The sequence below is a fragment of the Takifugu rubripes genome, chromosome 20, assembly GCF_901000725.2.
Source record: "Takifugu rubripes chromosome 20, fTakRub1.2, whole genome shotgun sequence".
Taxonomy (NCBI): domain Eukaryota; kingdom Metazoa; phylum Chordata; class Actinopteri; order Tetraodontiformes; family Tetraodontidae; genus Takifugu; species Takifugu rubripes.
In genome coordinates, this window is record NC_042304.1 from 4,979,695 (window position 1) to 4,999,294 (window position 19,600).

General features: G+C 43.4%; 2 protein-coding genes across 4 annotated transcripts; one reads left to right on the forward strand and one right to left on the reverse strand.

The window, feature by feature from the left end:
- The first annotated feature begins 16 nt into the window (after positions 1 to 16).
- LOC101073764 (phosphoribosylaminoimidazole carboxylase, phosphoribosylaminoimidazole succinocarboxamide synthetase) lies at positions 17 to 3,392 on the forward strand. Its single transcript, XM_003973850.3, has 9 exons — positions 17 to 173; positions 260 to 457; positions 1,300 to 1,478; positions 1,566 to 1,745; positions 1,827 to 1,940; positions 2,030 to 2,113; positions 2,483 to 2,663; positions 2,747 to 2,905; positions 2,996 to 3,392. Exons 1-9 carry the CDS (start codon positions 158 to 160, stop codon positions 3,160 to 3,162), a joined length of 1,278 nt encoding a protein of 425 aa, XP_003973899.1. The 5' UTR covers positions 17 to 157; the 3' UTR covers positions 3,163 to 3,392.
- Positions 3,393 to 4,548: 1,156 nt separating this feature from the next.
- LOC101075327 (oxysterol-binding protein-related protein 1-like) lies at positions 4,549 to 19,480 on the reverse strand. 3 transcript variants are annotated; one of them, XM_029828366.1, is made up of 30 exons: positions 19,137 to 19,480; positions 17,735 to 17,792; positions 16,773 to 16,902; positions 16,592 to 16,677; positions 16,439 to 16,513; positions 16,222 to 16,333; positions 16,003 to 16,088; positions 15,628 to 15,772; positions 15,082 to 15,149; positions 14,954 to 14,998; positions 14,578 to 14,651; positions 14,288 to 14,351; positions 14,101 to 14,202; positions 13,379 to 13,507; positions 13,204 to 13,285; positions 12,882 to 12,988; positions 11,358 to 11,517; positions 10,381 to 10,561; positions 9,498 to 9,573; positions 8,624 to 8,758; positions 8,435 to 8,532; positions 8,162 to 8,344; positions 7,983 to 8,090; positions 7,755 to 7,844; positions 7,405 to 7,528; positions 7,201 to 7,302; positions 7,006 to 7,129; positions 6,846 to 6,936; positions 6,126 to 6,146; positions 4,549 to 5,296 (listed from the first exon to the last, which is right to left on the reverse strand). In XM_029828366.1, the coding sequence occupies exons 2-30, from the start codon at positions 17,744 to 17,746 to the stop codon at positions 5,194 to 5,196; spliced, it is 2,913 nt and encodes a 970-aa protein (XP_029684226.1). In that variant the 5' UTR covers positions 17,747 to 17,792; positions 19,137 to 19,480; the 3' UTR covers positions 4,549 to 5,193. The 3 variants fall into 3 exon arrangements, with proteins under 3 accessions (XP_029684226.1, XP_011612861.2, XP_029684227.1); XM_011614559.2 differs by lacking the exon at positions 17,735 to 17,792; XM_029828367.1 differs by lacking the exon at positions 6,126 to 6,146.
- Positions 19,481 to 19,600: the final 120 nt, after the last annotated feature.

Consider the following 19,600-nt stretch of genomic DNA (forward strand, 5'->3'; position numbering starts at 1 on the left):
TTGACAGAACGCGTAAGTTACATTCCACTTCCCCTCTCCTCCTCTCTGCACCAGCAGCTTGCAGCCTCGCATTTCGTCTCCCAACTTTTCGAAGTTGACTGACTGTTTGGTCTTCTGTTTTGCCTCCTAGCACTGCAGACTCGTAAGGAACACCAAGATGGCCTCCACACCAGGTAGAGTTTAACAATCACTGAACATCATGCATTCAATCTACATTATTCTTTTTTTTCTTATTGCGTGAATGCCTGCACCATTTTAGAGTTGAAGATCGGCAAGAAACTGAATGAGGGCAAAACAAAGCAGATATTTGAGTTACTGGACCAGCCGGGATTGGTTCTGGTCCAGTCGAAAGACCAGATTACAGCTGGAAATGCTGCAAGGAAAGATCAGATGGAAGGCAAGGCTGCGATTGCAAATAAAACGACGAGCTGTGTCTTCAAACTCCTCCAGGAATCCGGTGAGGACTTATCATAATTAAATTATTCACGATTCTTCAGCACTTGTATCTTATAAAGCCCCCTTTGCTGCGTGCTGAAGCTTCTGCTGTTACAAGAGCATCACAAGGCAGCGATTTATCAGTATTCGTTCATTAAATAAAATAAAAAAAAATCAATGCCACTTATACACATCAATCCTGAAACTACACCCATTGATTTCTTGAATAACTCGATGACCTTTACTCTGTCAACATTTTCTGTTGAGAAACTGGTACTCTACTAGTTTTCAGGTATGCCTCCTGTGCAGATTTATTCTGGTTTATTTAGGAAAATTGGTTAATTCAAGTAATTGTGCTGGTGGATTGCCCAAATGCCTTGCAGAAAGAGTTGACTTCACTATTGACTATTTTTCTGTGTTTATTCATCATTTCAATTAGTTTTATTTATTTATTTTTTTTCTAACCTCAACTCAAGGCAGCCCATCCAAATGAAATGTAGCACGTTTGGGGCATGTGCTGCAGCCGCTCTGCATTGAGGGTTAAACAAAAGATCAACATTTACTAATGATTCCCCTATTTTCCCCCAAGTCAGTTTGGTAAGTGGATTCCACGTGTCACTCATGAGTGCGACGTGAGTTCCACAAGCTGTCTTGTGACATTTGTACTACATTGATGTTTGTGATTGAGCAGAACGTTACCAATTACATCCCTCCTAGTCCTGGTTTTATGACACTTGAAAGAACTGAGCCACTAAAAAGGTTATGGTGTGTCTTAACTTAATCTGGTAAATTACAAAAAACGTGCTGTTCAGTGTTCTGGGGGTCTTGTGTGGGGGACTGATAGCAATGTCCTGACTCTGACAGGCATCAAAACTGCCTTTGTGAAGCAACACTCCGACACAGCGTTCATCGCGGCCCAGTGCGAGATGATTCCAATTGAGTGGGTCTGTCGGAGGGTCGCCACTGGGTCGTTCCTCAAGCGGAACCCAGGAGTCAAGGAAGGCTACCGCTTCACACCCCTCAAGATGGAGATGTTCTTTAAAGTGAGAATCCACTACTATTAAGATCACTGATTTGGCTCAGGTTTAGAGAAGGTGATCATTTTACGTACTCGGTGCTTTCAAACATAGGACGATGCCAACAACGACCCACAGTGGTCAGAGGAGCAGGTGCTGGAGACCAAGTTTTCCCTGGCTGGACTCACTATTGGCCAGTGCGAGGTAGACATCATGAACCGCAGCACTGTGGCCATCTTTGAGATTCTGGAGAAGGCCTGGGCCACTCAGAACTGCACACTGGTGGATATGAAGGTACAACACCGCCCCCTGCTGGTGAGGCTGGTTGACCACGATGGCCTCCGCTCCTAATGTGAAATCATTTACCTATTGTAGATTGAGTTTGGCGTCAATGTGAAGACTCAGGAGGTGGTCCTTGCTGATGTGATTGACAATGACTCATGGAGGTTGTGGCCATCTGGAGATCGAAGCCAGCAGAAAGACAAGCAGGTCTGTTTCTTGCTCTTTTTTTTTTTTTCTTCTTAACTTTAACACAATCTAATGCTGACTTCACTTGTCTTGTTTCCTGTTGTCTGTAGGTGTACAGAGACCTGAAAGAAGTGACCCCTGAGGCGATGCAGATGGTGAAAAGGAACTTTGAGTGGGTCTCTGAAAGGGTTGAGGTACAGTACAAGCGTTTTGCAGCATTTTTCTTAAATGTCGTCTGACTTGTAAAACACACAGTTGATTAGAAGTAAAGCCATCATGAAAAGTTTCCTCATCGATCAATACTTAAATAAAATTCTTGAATTCATAAATGCAATTTCTGAAAATCGGTCTTAAAATTACATCTAAAAATTAATGTACATATATTTACATGCACAAATAAGATCCTGTAGTTTGAATGTTGATCTTTGTGTAATCAAAACCACATTTTCTATGCAGCTTTTGGACCATTGGTTTCATAAATTCCTACTTTTTGTTTGAGTGATACAGTAGCTTAACCTTGTGTGGGCTCACTCTTTGACTGAGGAGTAAATGTTGCATTTCAGCTGCTGCTGCACAGTCGGGCCAGCGGCAGGGTTGTCGTATTAATGGGATCCACTTCAGACATGGCTCACTGTGAGAAAATCCGAAAGGCCTGCAGCTCCTTTGGGATTCCCTGCGTCCTGAGAGTCACCTCGGCACACAAAGGCCCAGATGAGACGCTTCGCATCAAAGCTGAATATGAAGGTGTGTAGATGGAAGCAGAGGCGCTCTGTTGTGCCAATGAGGGACGAGCTCATTTAATGTTTTGGTCTGTTATTGCTCTTCAGGTGATGGCATACCCACAGTCTTTGTGGCTGTGGCCGGCAGAAGTAACGGTCTGGGCCCGGTGATGTCTGGAAACACGGCCTATCCCGTCATCAATTGCCCTCCTCTCACTCCAGACTGGGGCGCGCAGGATGTCTGGTCCTCTCTGCGTATGCCGAGCGGTGAGTGCAGCACTTCCTGTATAGTCACACTTTGACTATACACATTGGTCACGTGTTCACCATCCTGACGGTGCCTCCTCCCCCCGCCAGGCCTCGGCTGTTCCACAATCCTTTCCCCCGAAGCTGCCGCTCAGTTTGCCGCGCAGGTCTTCGGCCTGACCGATCACCAGGTGTGGTGCAAACTGAGGGCGTCCATGCTCAACACCTGGGTGTCCCTGAAGCTGGCTGACAAGAAGCTCCAGGCCTGCAGCCTCTGAAGACTTGCATGATTCCTTGCACACAAAATCATTCCATTAAACAAAAGTCTAAAATTTGGTGCTTTGATTCTGTATTTTGACATATTGCAGGAGAACATAACTGTCTTGGGCTGGTACAAGCTTTGATGTTAATACTTTGTCATCAGTTAAACAAACTGAGCCACATCAGTTTCACGAGTGCTTCTGACATAAGACTAATGCGGTAAAATAAAAATGGCTAAACAAATCGACGTTTTGGTTGAATATTTCTTGGATCCCGTCACTACTTTGGAGAAATTAGATAGTTTTTGTGTTTATCATGAGAAGTTATCACCTAGCACCAGACTTTTGGGGTGGTGGTGGTAGCTCAGTCTGTTGGGAACTAGGCTGAGAAACAGAAGGTTCTTGGCTCCAGTCCAATGCAGGCAAAACATTGAAGGTGTTCTGATAGTAGGGGAAAGGTGCCTGAACATCTTCAGCATTGACCAGGTGCCCTTAAGCAAGATACTGAACCCATAAATGCTCATTTAGGGCCCTGTGATGAACTGGCGACTCATCCAGGGGTAGACCCTGCCTGTGACCCCAAGATCGGTTAAAGTGGTTAAGGAGATGAGACAATGGAAGAGCAAACTCTGACTTAAGACAAGTGCAATTTAAGCTAGCAACAGTGCAGATGAAAACATACGGAAGCAATGACCAGAGTGCACAAAAGGGTGCATCAATTAAGCCGATGAATGGCAGGCTGAAGAATGAGGAGGGTTCTTAAGTGATTCCATAAAAGCGTGCACCTTCCAAAGGAGGTGTCTCTTCTGAAGCTGAACATGGTAGTGCTGTAAAGGTCAGGAGGTCAGGCAGAGGGTCCAGATAAGAGATTTATAGAGCGGTGACTCATGGTCAGTAGTAAATTCTGGTTAAGCTGTTAAAACAGAGAAATGAGAGTACCCACTGGGGAGTGAGTTACAACTTTGCAGCTGCATCTAACTCATTGGGCTGAGGGCATGGCCACTGAATCCACACATAAGGTCCAAGTTAAAGCTGAAATTATCAATCCTTGATCAATGTATCTCTGACTGATTTGAAGGACTCTCCTACAGGAAGTACTCGAAATGCACAATGGATGCAAGTTTGTGACAAGTATTGAGGAAATAGGAGGGAAGGGGGCCCTCATGTGGCGGGATGTGGTCACTGCAGTCGGAAATGACTAAAACTGTGATTTAAGTTATCTGTAAATAAAATTGATAATTAATGTGGTTTGGCTTGGTCAAACCTGATATCAAACAGTCAATAATCATTAGATTAGAGATTATCTATGCAATTCTCAACATATTTTGTAGTTTTTGTTGTGTAGACTGTGACTGTGAGTTCTTTTCTTCTCTTCCCTCCCCCTCAATAATTTACTAAGCTTACCACAGGTTTCAAAAAAAGTTTTATTTTAGTTTTCAATAAAATACTGTAATTGATGATTACATAAAGGTTGAAGGCATTGAAATTCTGTAGTTTCACTTGGTTTTTCATGTGAAAACATGAAATAGAAATCTAGCGATCAGTCTGATAACAATAATAAGACAAATTTTCAATTTATAACTGAATGTAGATATAAATTAAATAAAGCTGAAAACAATTGTAAACTATTGTGTTTTACTATGAAATGCTGACACAAGCAGCCAAAGAGAGCAAACAAAACAAGCACATAAACGTTAATATTCAGAATCAAAATCCAGACTCTGAAGAAGAAATGCAGTTTTTTGCTTTGTCCTCTTTGGCCTTTGCAAGTGCCAAAAGTGTACTGTAAAAAAGCCTAAAAAGGCAGAATGATTCAGTTGACTTCAATGAATCGATTGCTTGTTTAATACTCTGCTCCGAATGGAACTCATAAATGTTTAAAAAATAACACAAGACGAGACTAAATGATCAGACCTCTGTCCATCACCAACTCCCTATTATAAATGGTGTGAATACAGTACAAATGCAGACACTTCTCTTGTCCATCTAATGCAGATTTACAATCGTAAAATTGTAGTTGCTGTCGCTTTAAAATGGTCGACTGGTCTTTCAGTAAATGTCGGGAAGCTGCGAGTAATTCCTGTCCCAGTATCCTCCGGAAAAGATCCAGTCTGGGGAGATGGTGTGGGGGTTATTTTCCTGGTGAAACCACCTGGACAGTGGAGATAATTACTGTGAGAATCTAACCTGTTGACCACGTCTGAGAGCAAAATGTAAAAGATTCTCTTTGTTAATTAGTTGTAAATTCATAATCAGTCCAAAAGTTATGGAAATGACCTGTGAGATACCAATTTCATGAGGTTTAACTTGCTTAGGGGTTGAGCTAAAATCCTGTGAACCTGAAGCCTTTCTAACTTAGTGTCAAACCATTTTAAAGATCATCCTGGAGATTAAAATGACTTTAGCCAGGACATTTACTCAAAAGCTACACTGTGCTGAGGTGCCACATGCAGGTTGACGTCTGTTATTGTGAACGGGTTAGAAGGTGGAAGATGAACATGATCTCTAAAAGGCTTAAGATAAATGACGGAACACTTGTCCAGGTGGATTAGACCGTGGAATTGTGGTTCACTGTTTGGCCAGAACTCTCTGGATACAACCAGCTGAAGGATGTTTGGAGAACACCAAATTTCTGTCCTAGAGGTTTTGCTGTAGCCCTCACAGTCTGATGGCCTAACAATGGTGGCAAATCTCTGGGTAGACCTCGGTCATTTCATCTTCCGGCTGCTTAACCGTTTACATCAACCGAACGTTTGACCACACCTTTGCACGCCACTGTCAGCTTCAGCTAATCCATTAACTCTCTGGAATAAGTCTGCGGTTACATCGTTATTCCACCATTCCTGATTCAGACAATGGTATCGTGTAAAGATTTAAAGCAACGGAAACGTAGATGTGAAAGTGAATATGAAGGACAACCTATCACATAAAACATGGACAGCACATCATTCACACAGAGAAAGGGAGGGAGCAGATCTGACCTTGGACCCAGGGCGGGACTCCTTTACATCAAAGTGAGGATGCAAGAGAAACACAAGATCAAAGAGGAAAGAACTGGAGAGAAGCAATGCGAAAAGTCTACATACAGGTTTAATATGCAAGTCATCAAATTTAATGTGAAATTCTAATCTACAGATTTGAGAAGTAGATCTACATTTTGAAGATGCTGATTGGTTACATTAAAAATACTCATCTGCAACCATCCTGTAAATATGTCGCTGTCAGCTGCATTATAGCCCATTTTAAAATCAAGGCTGGAAACAAATAAAAAGCCAATCCAGCAGCATAACTCTAGCATAATTAACTAATCTTTCTCATAATGTCAGAGCTTAAAAAAGGAGAACTTGTTAAAGGTCAATCTTTGTTATGTATATAAGTGTAATTAGCCAGGATACTAAACTTTTACTGATGGCCTCTCGTTTTAATCAGGCTAATTAAATAATGCACAACCACAACCCTATAACATGGTGTCATATATATGAGCTACGTATGTAGGACGGAAGAATACGTCTCCTACATGACAAACGTCTGATGATGTCATATATTTGATCTTTATATTGTATCTCCAAGCTGACTAAATGGTGGGTGGAGCTTTAAGTAAAGTTAGATTCAAAATAGAGGAATAAGGTGTGTTCCACACTGTCTCCACTCAATAATCTATAAATGAAGGTGTGCAGTAAAGTAGGCGGGACATTTTTTACCTCGTTTTCCACTCTTCACCAGATTTGGAGAGACTCTTACGAGCAGTTCTCTGTTTTTCCTCGAGCCTCTTCTTCTCCTGACTGGCGAGGTCTATGAGGACAGCAAACGTTGTAGAGACTCAGCATCACGTCCTGTGGCGATATCACCACCGGCTCTTACCAATGTCGCCGTTCTCCATGGCTCGTATGTCTGGTCTTAGCCTGCAGTCAGTCTGAGGAATGGTCCCCACCATCTCCTGGTGCAGCTCGTTCAGCCGCATGCTAAAGCAGGTGAAGCTGTACATCTGTCAAACCAATCAGACGTGCGCGTGAAGCCTCTCCTATGGAGGACACAGAGCGCATGAACCATTCAGACCTGGGCAGAGTTGGGTGGTCTGGGCGTGATCCTCCACAGCAGCTGACTCCCAGGAACTGGCTCAACACTGTCTGGCACCGGGGAGGAACCCTCCTCCAGGTCCTCCACAGCAGAAAGACAAATAGAAGACCTCCACTTAAATCATTCTCACGTTACAAAGAGAAAAATGAAAAATGACCTTTGGCAGTCTGAAATCAGTCTTACCTCTCTGACTTTTTTCTCCTCCGTCACCTTCTTGTTGTTTTTCTTATGAGCTTCAAAAGCGGTGGCGTCCACGGCGTACAGACACTCCGTCCACTTCCCGTACACAGCACACATCTTCTTTTTACTGCACCCCACACACACAGGGCTTGTGTTTTTTTTTTTTAACAAAGAGCTTTCTGAAGATGCTAAGCGACCCTGATGGGGAGCCCACACTCATTAAAACCCAATTAAAACTTCTCCAAACGAGGCACAAACTTCGCCTGCTGATCAGAGGTTGTTGCGTAACTTCATGCTTGGGGGTTTTCAAAAGGCCGTGTTACATAGATAAACATTCTTGGGGTGTGAGCTACCTTTTATCCAGGATATAACCTTCAACCTTGTGCAGCTCTCTGCCAAAAAGACCACAAGGTTTGAAATTCAGGAAGCACCTCTCGCCAGTCCTAAGGAGAAAACCAGAGAACAGCATCGTCGAGTAACATCTTCTTATCAGCAAAATTTCTGCAGGAACTGTGTGTGACCCTCAGGTATTTTCAGTAGGGCCAGCGAGTAAATTCTGCTGTGTTCGCGCGTTCTTTCACCTGTGGTTGATCACTTCCATGTTCCCGTACTGCTCGATCCACAGCTGACCCACGATAATGTTGTGAACGCAACATGTGGGGTTTGTCCACGTGTAGACTTCATTGTACCTGCGGAACAAGCCAACCATCCATAACGACGGTTATTTTCTAGAGGAACGCAGTCGGGTTCTTTCTCTTACTTGGGAAGCTCCAGTGTGATGATGCCTTTTGGCTCTGCTTCCACACTCTTCCCCCAGAACTTGAGTTTGGGGTAGATGGACCCGTGAAACACAAAGTCCTTCTTCAAACCCTCAGCGTGGAACGCGCTGACTGGAGGATGATGGCTCACCTGCTCTGATATGAGCCTGAAGCCCAGATCTTCTCTGAAACAAGCATGAATCGACGTGTTCCCGCATATAAGGTCGCGCTTTACTAAGGTAATAAGCGGGTTATCAATGTGCAAAGCCACTCACCTGACCAGTTCGTAGGTTTCTCCCAGTAGTGGGTTGAAGGGTTTACCTGTACGCTCCCACTGGGAGGCCACAGCCGACACTGCAAAGGCAGCCACGCACTGCCAACAGAAACATAACACACGACTCACATGTGATGCTGCGGGGTTTTTTTTGGAGGGTCTCGCCGTCATTAGCTGGCTGTTTCTCTACCTTCATCCTCTCGACAGAGTCTGAGCAGGCGTTGGCTTGATGCACGAGGAACGTGTGCTCCATGTACTCCGCCAGGCGCTGCAAGAAGCTGAGCGGCTCATTGAAGATCACAGGCATCGTGATCTTGGAGAGCTCCTGAAAAGACACACGACGTGAAGGTCACGCATGTGAAACCATCTCACGTCCACATTTTTAGATATGGCTCGTGCTCTGCCTCCATCAGCACAGCCAGACTTTATACTTCTGGGAATTATCACTGAACACACAGGAACTCCCACAGGTATTCCTGTAGTAGCAGCCAGTCACATTTGTGTGGAACACAACAGTGATAGCCGTTAAAACACCTGGAATTTGAAGGTTCCTTCCGCAGTTCACCTGGCCTGTTGTAATCAAATGCAAAGATGGAGCCTATTCAAGAGGAAAAGCTTTGCTAATGCATCCAGGGCTGCCACAGAACTCTGGGTTCTTTCACAGATGGCTGATTTTAACTGGTGGGTTAGAGCAAAGTCAATGATGCTGCTACTGTGTTCAGAAGTGCACTAAATAGATCCAATTACATATGCAATGACTCATGCCGGACCTCCACATGAGCCATGATATCAATAATGTAGCTAAATGTGCCAAAACCTCTGCCATTTGTCCCCTGAAGTGACATTTGTTCTTATACCAATAAGACATGCTGTGTGGAAATGCATCAGCGGAGGGTGGTGGAAGGTGGTGGCTCTCTCTATCCCTGCTGGGACTCTGTCGAGACTTGTTATATATCATTATATATAAACTCTGTATTTACTGATGGCAGTCTCTGGGGGATTTGGGAAAGCACCAGTAAGCACACTCAGTACATTCTCCACTAAATGACAGAAAACATTCTCACCATTCCAATGCAATTCCTCAGGATACTCCAAATACTAAAGTCATTCCTGGAGAACATTGGTGCAGGTAGGCTGGTTCTAAACAAAGAGAAGAAGAATCAAAAGCACATTAAATAACATGTCAAAGGGGCTGCGATGGCATTGTCAAAGACTGTGAGCTGTATGCAGCTGCAGGTATCCGCCCCTCATTTCAAACAAATCAAAAATTAATACAAAAAATCATTTAAAAAAAACAAAAACTTTGTAATCTATAGTGTCACAAACCCAAACAGAGCTCCTAATCAAAATGAAGACTAAACAGAACTTTTAAAGGTTAGAGATTTGAGTGTATCTATAATAAAACAATATGTTTGACATGACAAAGGGAGATTAGCTCATGTAATCAGAGTAATATAAAGAAATACTCCCCACTGCACTTTAGATGGAGATGCAACAGCATCACTGCTTATCACATTGCACTGTGACCTTATCAATATTCACAAGCTCCACCTCTATTCTTTCACTTCCATTCTTTCAAGACAACCCTTTCTTTTCTCAAACCAGTCTGAGCCTAAATTATTCACTCCACCAAGAGGACCAACAAAAACGACAATATAAAGAAGGAAAACAGCCACAGCATCCATCCATTCATCCATCCATCCAATCATTCATTCGTCCATCCATCCATTCAGCAAGTAATTTCAGGGAGCACATCATTCACACATACCCTGGGGGGAATTTAAGAGTTATTAATCACGCATAGAGGAAGAAAATGCTCCAAAAGAATGTTGTGAATGTGGAGGCAGCGCCTTTGTTACGGTCGTTCATGGTTTGATCAGAGGTGAATGAAAACCAAAGAGGCTCGGCGCTACATTTATGAAGGCCGAGGGCTGCTGTGTGCCTGACCTATGCTTTTTGGTCCCATCGGATTGATCCTCATCACCGTCTCCATGGTGATCCTCCTGAAACATGCTGCCAGCGCTGTGGTACGGTATGCTTAACGTGACGGAGCCTTCGTCCTCGTCGCTGTCAAAGGAGTGGCTGGCCACCGTCTCAAAACCACTCAGGGAATGATCCGAGTCCGACTCTGTAGGCGGGGGACACAAAAGGACCAGGGAAACATGCAGGGTTAAAAGAAAAACAAGAAATTGCCATAATTGAACACGACACAAAACATGTAACAATGTTAAAGAAGGTTGACAGGATGTCACAGAACAGAATACATATTTATGACAAAGAAAATTCTTGTTTAAAATTTTCTTTGTCATAAATATGAATACATATTTATGACAAAGAAAATTTTGATCACCAAGAAAATTCTTGTTTAAAATTTTCTTTGTCATAAATATGTATTCTGTTCTGTGACTTGGATAATAATCACTTCAGCTGAATAAAACTGCCTCCCAGCAGGGAAACACTCTGGACAGCAGGTCACCAGTTCATCACAGCACACACACACACACATGTACGCGCACACATTAGACTCTCCAGTCAACCTTCTGTTCATGTTGGGAAATGAGCTATTTAAAACTTGATCATTTCACGTTTTAAACTCTCAAATAACTAATTCAAGACTGCCTATTACCGGTATTATAAATTCAAAATAAATGAGACAGATTACTATACTTTGAAACAGGAAAATTTGCAATAAATTGTAAATAGTAAAGTAAATTTTCTTTACGTTTTCCAATCCTTTAATCATGCAGTGTTTCCACACCAAAACTCAACCTTTTTCATGCATTTTAGAGCGGTAAAACATACCACAGACATTCTCCAGCTGGTAAAATTCCAGTCTCCTACAGGTGCATGAGAGCAGTGTGCATGAGGGCCCATCATGAATTTACCTTTATTTCCTTAGTGATTCGAATCGCTCACCCACTCACCAGATACAGCATCGTGGAACTCATCCTCACTGAGAGCGATCCAATGCGAAGATCCCTTGACAGACTGCTCAAGCTCGTGGTGCTCTGTGGCCAAAGTCTGCAGCGCCGTGGAGAGGATCTTATTCTTCTCCACCTCATGCTCCAATTTCACACTGTGCACCTGAGCTCAACACACGCATGCACACACACACCCCACCTTTCAATTTTATTGTGTGAGAAGTAAAGAAACGCTAAAAGCTAGCATTGATGCTCATTCACTGCACTGGGATCAAAACACCTGGAAGTTTCACACCCGCTGGCAGCAGCAGCGAGCCCACACACACACACACACACACAAACACACGCACACACACACACACACACATATCTGTATTCTGGCAATGCCTTCAGCCATTCCAAAGCAACACCGTAGCTGAGAAGGCTGTCTCACTGTAATGGAGGAGAGCAGAGGACAGGCGCCACCTTCTCAAATGGCCTGCTGGAGAACACGACTCCAGCTGATGCAGAGGGGAGGCTCAGGTGACAAATAATGGCCTCTGTCAGTCAAATCAGGCTCTCAGGCGAGTCGTGAGGGATGATGATAGGAAAACATGTTTTCATGGAGTGTAGACCCCCACAAAGGTGGTGTAAATATCAACAAAAACAGAGTGGCCGAGCTGGGCTGGCTTTAACAAGACATCCTGATGTCTGCGTTTTATGTGCTACGACGTAAGCGGCAGACTAAAGTGGCAGACAGCCATGTTAAAAAGTTCACAGCCGAGTGATCCAGGCTTGGGACAGCCATTAAAAAAATTAAATGCGTGTGGGTGAGCTTGAAGGCTTATTATTACTGTCCTTTCTGCTCATTTGTTACTAATTTGCTGTTACTATTGCTGCTCGTGTTAACTCATTGTCTCTGTAGTTGTATGAGATGCATGTGGCAGGGGATACGTGATAAATTCCTGTGCTTTGCTCAAATGTTATACAGTATTGAGCGTAATGCCACTACATAGGCCTAATTACCAGCTTGGAATCCTTGAATTCCTAACAACTTAAAGCCTTTAAGCTCATTGATAACACTACTTGGATCGATGTGACACTCGGGACATTAGGGAGGAGGAGCTGTCCGGACTGTAAAACAGGGATGTTGAATAGCTTTGTGGTTTGTTCAAGCGCTATCAACATTACAATTATGTAGTGTCATCTGTTCTGATCACTGGAGGAGTAATAATATCAACCTCTTTCATCCCTCCATTGTAATTATAAACCAATGACTCATCAGACAGCTTGTAATCACTGCTTTTTTTGAAGGGGGGGGGGGGGGCTCTGCTGCCAGCTTTTGGTGAAGTTTCTTTGTCTCATTTGGAACACAGTTTCTCACAGATTTCTCTCCTGCATTTGCTCTGCAGAAATGCCTGGAGGATACTTGGACTGGAGGTGCCCTTATGCATCATCGAGGAGAGAAGATGATGTGGTATACACACATATCATATCACGTTAAATAAACACGCACGCAAACGAGCGAAAGAGGATCTAGAGTCTTACCCCTTCCTGTCTGGACAAAAGGCTCAGACAGACACCGAGGGTGGAGCTGGTCTCACTGGATAACTTGTAGATTGCTTGGATTTTCTGCAGCACATCAGGCGGCAACCCTGAAGGGAGACACACATCAGTGAAGGCGCTCCTGCAAAAAATTAATAACGCCCAAGAAAAGGTCACACAAGCTTCTTAACGAGGCAGCGTAGATTACAAACACTGCTGGAGTTTTACGTCTCACTTAAGCCAAATTCATTTTAATAATATAAAAAAGGAGCAAAGGCACGTGTTTGATACCACACAGTGCATCATAATATCTGAAATACTTTACTTTCTGCCAGTCCGTCACTTTTCAGGATGGACAGGAAAGCTGTAACCTCCTCTTCCAGCTTCCTCTGGCTGGCATCTGCCGTCTAGGGTTGGACAGGAGAGACGGCAGGTGAGTAAAAATGGAACCGCTGCCAGATCTCGCACATATCCCGGCTGGCTTCCAAGACTACAGCCACCTGTAGTGAAGCTTTCAGGTGTGCAAGGGAAACCACGTTCTCTTCCTCCTCCTCCTCCTCGCTGCCTGGCTCCTGGGAGCAGTAGTGTGTGCTGTAGGCTGAGTGGGCTTCCAGGGCCTCCATCCACCCCTGGAACACATTGATGATTTGGATGATTTTACCTGGAAAATATCAGGCTCACTTCCATTATGTCACGCATTAATCTGGTTTGAGAAGGTGACCCAGAAGGGGTCAGTGCTCAATCGTGTGCAATCAAGCTTCTTTGGAAAGAAAAAGAGGTGTTCTGCTGCTTGCAGTTTAAGTGTCTCATTCAGCATTTAGCTCCGCCCACCTGTATATTAGCAGGTCTTTTTGGTATCCAATAGCTAAGAAAGCCAAAATATATAGAAGGCAGAGCAGAGTTATATTGATATTCTTGTGTGTAAATGTAAATACAGGTAAAAGCTTAACGTATAGATAGAAACCAAATGGCTGAGTGGAAATAGAGGTGCTATTTAGAAAACGTCCCCTGGTGGCCGACCCCGATGTCAGGAAAGGCTGAAAGTTCCTGTGACTAATGTAAGATCCTGGTGAGCAGGATTTAACAGACAGAGCTTTATAATCAAGTGCTTGGATTATCTTGGGCGTGTGTAATAACTGACTCTCTGTGGAATAAAGGGTAATATTATTTGGTTAGACAATAAAATCTCATCGTGTCTTGTGCAGATCAAACTGGAACATACATGTCTTGTTGCCTCTGGGTCATTTTTGGGTGGTACTTTGAAGTGATGCACGCTGCCGTCGAAGCAGGTGAGCGTGAAAAGGCAGCTGTCTTTAGCACGAGCCTGCAAAGGAGAGTCCATAAAATACGATCCCTCCCACAACAAGCGTGGATACTGGAGTCAACAGTGATTAAATGAAGCAAATTACCAAACACTGAGCGTGTGTGAGGGATTTACAGCCTTGTCTTCTCACATTGGCAGCTGCATCCGACCTTCACGTTAGTGAGAGACACACAGGGAGGCTCGGGTTAGATTTCCCAGAAGAGCTTTCTCTTGCAATCTTTCTCAATAAAATGTATACCGGTAATAGATTCAGACCTACTGCTTATATATTTTCTCATATTCAGCATCTTTCAAGAGAGAAATGTGCCGCGCTTTCATTCACCTACTCTGCTGACAGCAGTTTTATTATCTGATTCAAGGCGAGATAGCACCTACTGTTTTGGGTACCAGGACAGAACGCCGTCTTGGAGGACAACCCAGAATGAATGCCAGCCAAAAAATCTGGAGCTCTGATGAGGCCACAGAGAAGAATCAAGAATGATTACTGTATTAACACTTTTCATCTGAATATTGTCTCATTTTTTTTGTCCCACGACTGCATTTAAGCCTGGTCTGTATATTTTTTTGCGATATTGCAGCTCTATATTCTAATAGTTAATATACTCGATGCTGCTTATTCATGTGTGTTGGATGTCGGTTAATCAACATTCCACATTTCATTGTGATTAAATCTGTCAGTGGGAGACTGGACACATTTATCACAATGTGACCATCGCTCTGTGTCTGAGACGCCGCCGGTGGTGAGAATCACCTTTAAGAGGAGGCCTTCATACTTCCTGACATGGCGTGTCGTACCCTAAAATTGATACAGAGTTAAAGAATATAAGGTAACAACAGGACAGATCTAAGCCACTGTAGGACCCAGAGTTGAACACTCACTCGAGGACCGTCACCTTCGAGGACCTGCTTCATCGCTGCGTCGGTAGCCAAGTCAAACACGGTCTGACCTGCGAGATACAGAAACGTGGCAAAAAATAAACCAGAATGAAAATGACGACATTCAAACTGTAACCGTGTTGCACTTTTGAGAAACAATTACAGAAACAGCTGCAGAGACGATCTGGGATACTTATTTTTCTTGACCGGAGTTAAAAACAACTTCAAACTCTGCAGCCTGCCACTCCAGATGGGTCATATCTGGTCTTAAACAGGACAGCATGAGTCATGATGTCACAATCTTCAAGTGTTCTCAGTAAAATACAAAATCTAGAACCACTGTGAGCTTCACGGGTGTGGTTCTGTTTTGTTTATTTTTTTATTAAATGTCTTCTGATAACAATCTGAGTGACATGGGCAAAAACGTTGAGAGAATATTGTGAAACGGACCTCACTGGCTGTTAACATTATTGATAACACTGCAGAGTACGAAACTGAGTGTCGAAACATACGCAGCCTTCAAATAACCGAGTGCTTGGCCGGTCGTACCGTTTTTGTTCTTGATGTTGGGGTTGGCGCCACTCCTCAGCAGCTTCAGAGCGCACTGCCTTTGTCTGCGATACGCCGCTGAGTGCAGGGGAGTGTTACCCAGAAGATCTGTGCAATTGATGTCTGGAGGCTTTTTCCCACTGAGCTGCAACAAACACAGAGGAGAGAAGCTGATGAAGCCGACTGCTCCCAGAATCCTTTAACTGTCCCCCTTTAGCTCTAGTCACACTGCTAACAAGGCTAATCAATCTGGATTGATGCCAAAAGACTCAGCAAAGCCTGGGGTTTCCTTCTTAAAGGAGGGTTTTCCTTGCTGCTGGTGAAATCTCTTATTTTCACCTAATTGTTAAATACTTTGTGTTCCGGAACACTAACCAGCTGGCTCAGGGTTGAAAGGTCTCCTTCCCGCGCAGCCTCCAGAAGTTCCTCCTCTTGTTTCCTTTCTTCTGTTCTCTCTGCCGCTGGTGTTCATCCGAACAATAAAAGCACAGATTTTCGGTTCAATACACCAGGTGAGTGTGAGCGAAGACACACGGATATGACTAAGTAAACCAAGCAGGCCGATGAATGAACGTCTTGACATGTAGCGCTCACCTTCCAGCATGGTTCTGATCTCTGGATTCTGAGTGACGTCCTTGGGAATCTGTGCGGTCCCGTTGATGATCGTGGCACATGCATCATAGCGCAGCAGCAGCATGACAACCTCCTGATCAATACGTGGTTGAATGATTGATTCAATGGATGAATGTCACGAAAAAGACACGAAAACAAAGTAGGCACGAGCAGAAAATCTGGAAGAGCGTGAACGTACCTTTCTCCCAGTGAAGGCAGCTTTGTGCAGCGCCGTGTCTCCGATGTTATTGGGTAGGTTAGCATCTGCCCCGGCCTGCGGGGCGTTACAGCACACGTAAACATGAGACAGCTATTCAAAAACTGAAGAGAATCCTTCAAATAAGAGCCGCACCTTCAGTAATTCCGCCACTACATCTTTGTGTCCAAAGTAACAGGCCAAGTGGAGAGGCGTCCACCCCAGGTTGGACTTTTTCTTACCTGACGATTTGCAAACAGTGACTAATATTGTTCCCACCTAACGCAACATTCTGGGGAAATTTGTGTTGTGAACACTGGAGAGGATCCTCTTCTACCTTTGCAGTTTATGTTGATCTGCGTCTCTTCCTTTATCTTAGACAGGAGAAGCCGCTGGATCCCAAACAGATCTCCATTTCTGGCATATTGTAGGAACCGCTCTTCTGGCTCCAGCTCCTCCATCAACATCTGCAAAAGAAAGCGAGATATCATCAACAGCAAACTAGCTAAATAGATTACTTTTATTACAAATAGATGACAGATTAGAAGGAATTGCAATCCAACATATTTTGTTGTAAAATCACATAAAAAACTGAAAAGCTACAGAACACCAATAGTCAGATATAAGATTAAAAACTATGTAGTGTATATTACCGAGTTATAGTACATAACTTAGGAAACAGTAGAGTCAAAAATATGTAACATACCAAAATTCTTTTATCTCATAAAACATCTCAATTTGGATCGAAAAAGCTTTCTTTAACTCCATGCCGAATAGCGTATTATCATTTATTTTTAAAGAGGCCTTTGAAGGCCTAAAAGCAGGACTTTTATGTATTACAATTACTTTATCTCTTAGTCTCTCTCAGTATCAGGCAATTTAAAAGTGTTGTTATACTGGAGTGGGAGAGAGGAGCCAGGTAGACTTTCAGCTCCTGTACAAATGAAAAATGCTTGTAGCTGACTTGTTATGTTCCTCTGTGCCCCCCCCCCCCCCCCCCCCCCCCTCCTTAATCTAGTTGTCTATCACTAGGGCATGAATTTGGTCACAAGTTAAGAGACGCTTCAAACACCTGCCAGACACGTCCACTTACCCAAGGACACATATAACCCCCCCCCCACCCCCACCGTCTGAATTGACCTTTAGAGTGTGGAGCTCAAAGGAAATTAATTTCATCCTCTAATTTATTTGTAGATGGTTAATTTAGATCATTCACGCCACTCAATTATTTGATTCACTAAAATCTCATTTTTATAAATATCAATCCAGTTAACAATATAACGGACCATATGCACTCACAGCCTCGATCATAAAGGTCCTCTCTGGGTGACAGTATGTGAGGAGCACTCCTCACTCTCTGCAGGATGGCAGACAACAATGGGGGAATGATTTGGAGCAGGATTGACAGACTTTATTCCCTTTTTTTAATAGATATTCATATTGGTTTTCAGAATATACTGCAAAGATATGTTGTTTTTTTTAAGTTGCGGTTGTTTGTGTGTCTGTTCATTAGCTTGTTAAAAATCAATATTAATTGTTCAAACCAAAATGGGTAATCCCCCCCCCCCCCCCCAGAGAAACAGTTATGACTTGCAACATGGTGGGAACTCAAATATGTTTACATAAAAAAAGAGAAAACTAACACATTATATATTAAAAATACTGTGTATCTTAATAAGTCATAACTGGACATTAGACTGTTTTCTGGCTGTAGAAATATTGGATATTTACTATAAAATGAATCGCACATTGTCCATAATTATCTAAGCAATTTTATGAGACATGTCCAGCCTACACTGTGTTTACAGGTGACACCAAGCTGTTGTTCATTACAACTACATTCTCTCAAGGTGTCAGTTTGATCAATTCTCCTTTGCTGCATTTAGTCAGGAGAACAAAGTCACTCAGAAATTGTTTGAGACATGACAGACAACTGCCACAGAAAGTCACCTGAAAGATGACACAGTGGGACTGATGGAATGTGACAATTAGTTTTCAGTCATCAGACCAGCTTTTCAGGAAGTCCTTTCCCCTCTGTACAGACTACATCCACATGACAGAACATGACTGTAACCGACTGAGAATGCACCAGGAGGGAGAAAGTGGTGGCCAACACTATGACAATAAGCTCCAGTGAATATGAAGAAGGGTGCACAGCAAAGAGGACAAACCAGAGTGCTGACATGAAAACCTAAAACCAAAACCTACACTAATGGATAGGGGCTGTTCTTTATACTTTTACACATCTTAATAACACAGTAAACCCACAGTGTATAACAGTATAATGAGAATACTTTGGCAGTCTTAGTGTGTTTAATCTAGTATCTGCCTTGACACATCTTAGAGCATGAATGGTTCCTTATTAAACATCTCTTCACACTTTAAAAAATATATTCTGTGTTCTTTAAAAAAGGGAACGACTCTTCCAGAAGCAAAACAAGCAGAAACAGAGATACAAAAGCTGCAGCATTTCCACAATCTCCAGTGAAATAACAACAGTCCTGCGTGTAAATAAAAACGCATGTGCAGAGATGTCGTATTTCCAGTGCAAGTTGTTGTTAGTGCTTTCTTAATAATATAGAAACATGCCAATAGTCAAGATTCACCCGAAGCTGCGACTCACTGGAATGCGCCTTTAAGAGAGACAGATGGAGAGGGAAACATATAAGATAGGAGAAATTACAAGAGCAGTCAGACTCACTCCTCCAGTGTTCGGACGCTCCTGTCAAACCAATTTCAGGGTGTTCCGACGGAAATTGTTCCCACGCGACCCCCAGTGTCCGGCCGCATGCACTGGACCGTCTGGAGTCCCCTGAATAACGTCCTCTGCTCCTCTGCTCACTCGCACATGACCACAAACATCCTCCCGTCGGCTGTCATTAACCTGCGGTGAACTAAAACAGCTGCCGCGCTCCCGGCTGCACACACCGACACATCTGTTGTGTTTACGCTGATATCAGCTGATCCGCGTAGGGCGGAACGTGACCGGACAAACTTTGGCACTACCAAAACAAAAGCCTTTATCCTTATTCCAAGTTTGCAATAAGCATCATGTGCGCATTCGATTACCTTAAACATGATAAATTGTTACGACGTATAAAAGTATGACTTTGTTTAGTGGCTTTAATGATAGAATTTTTTTGACAGCGTGTGACGGAACCCGGA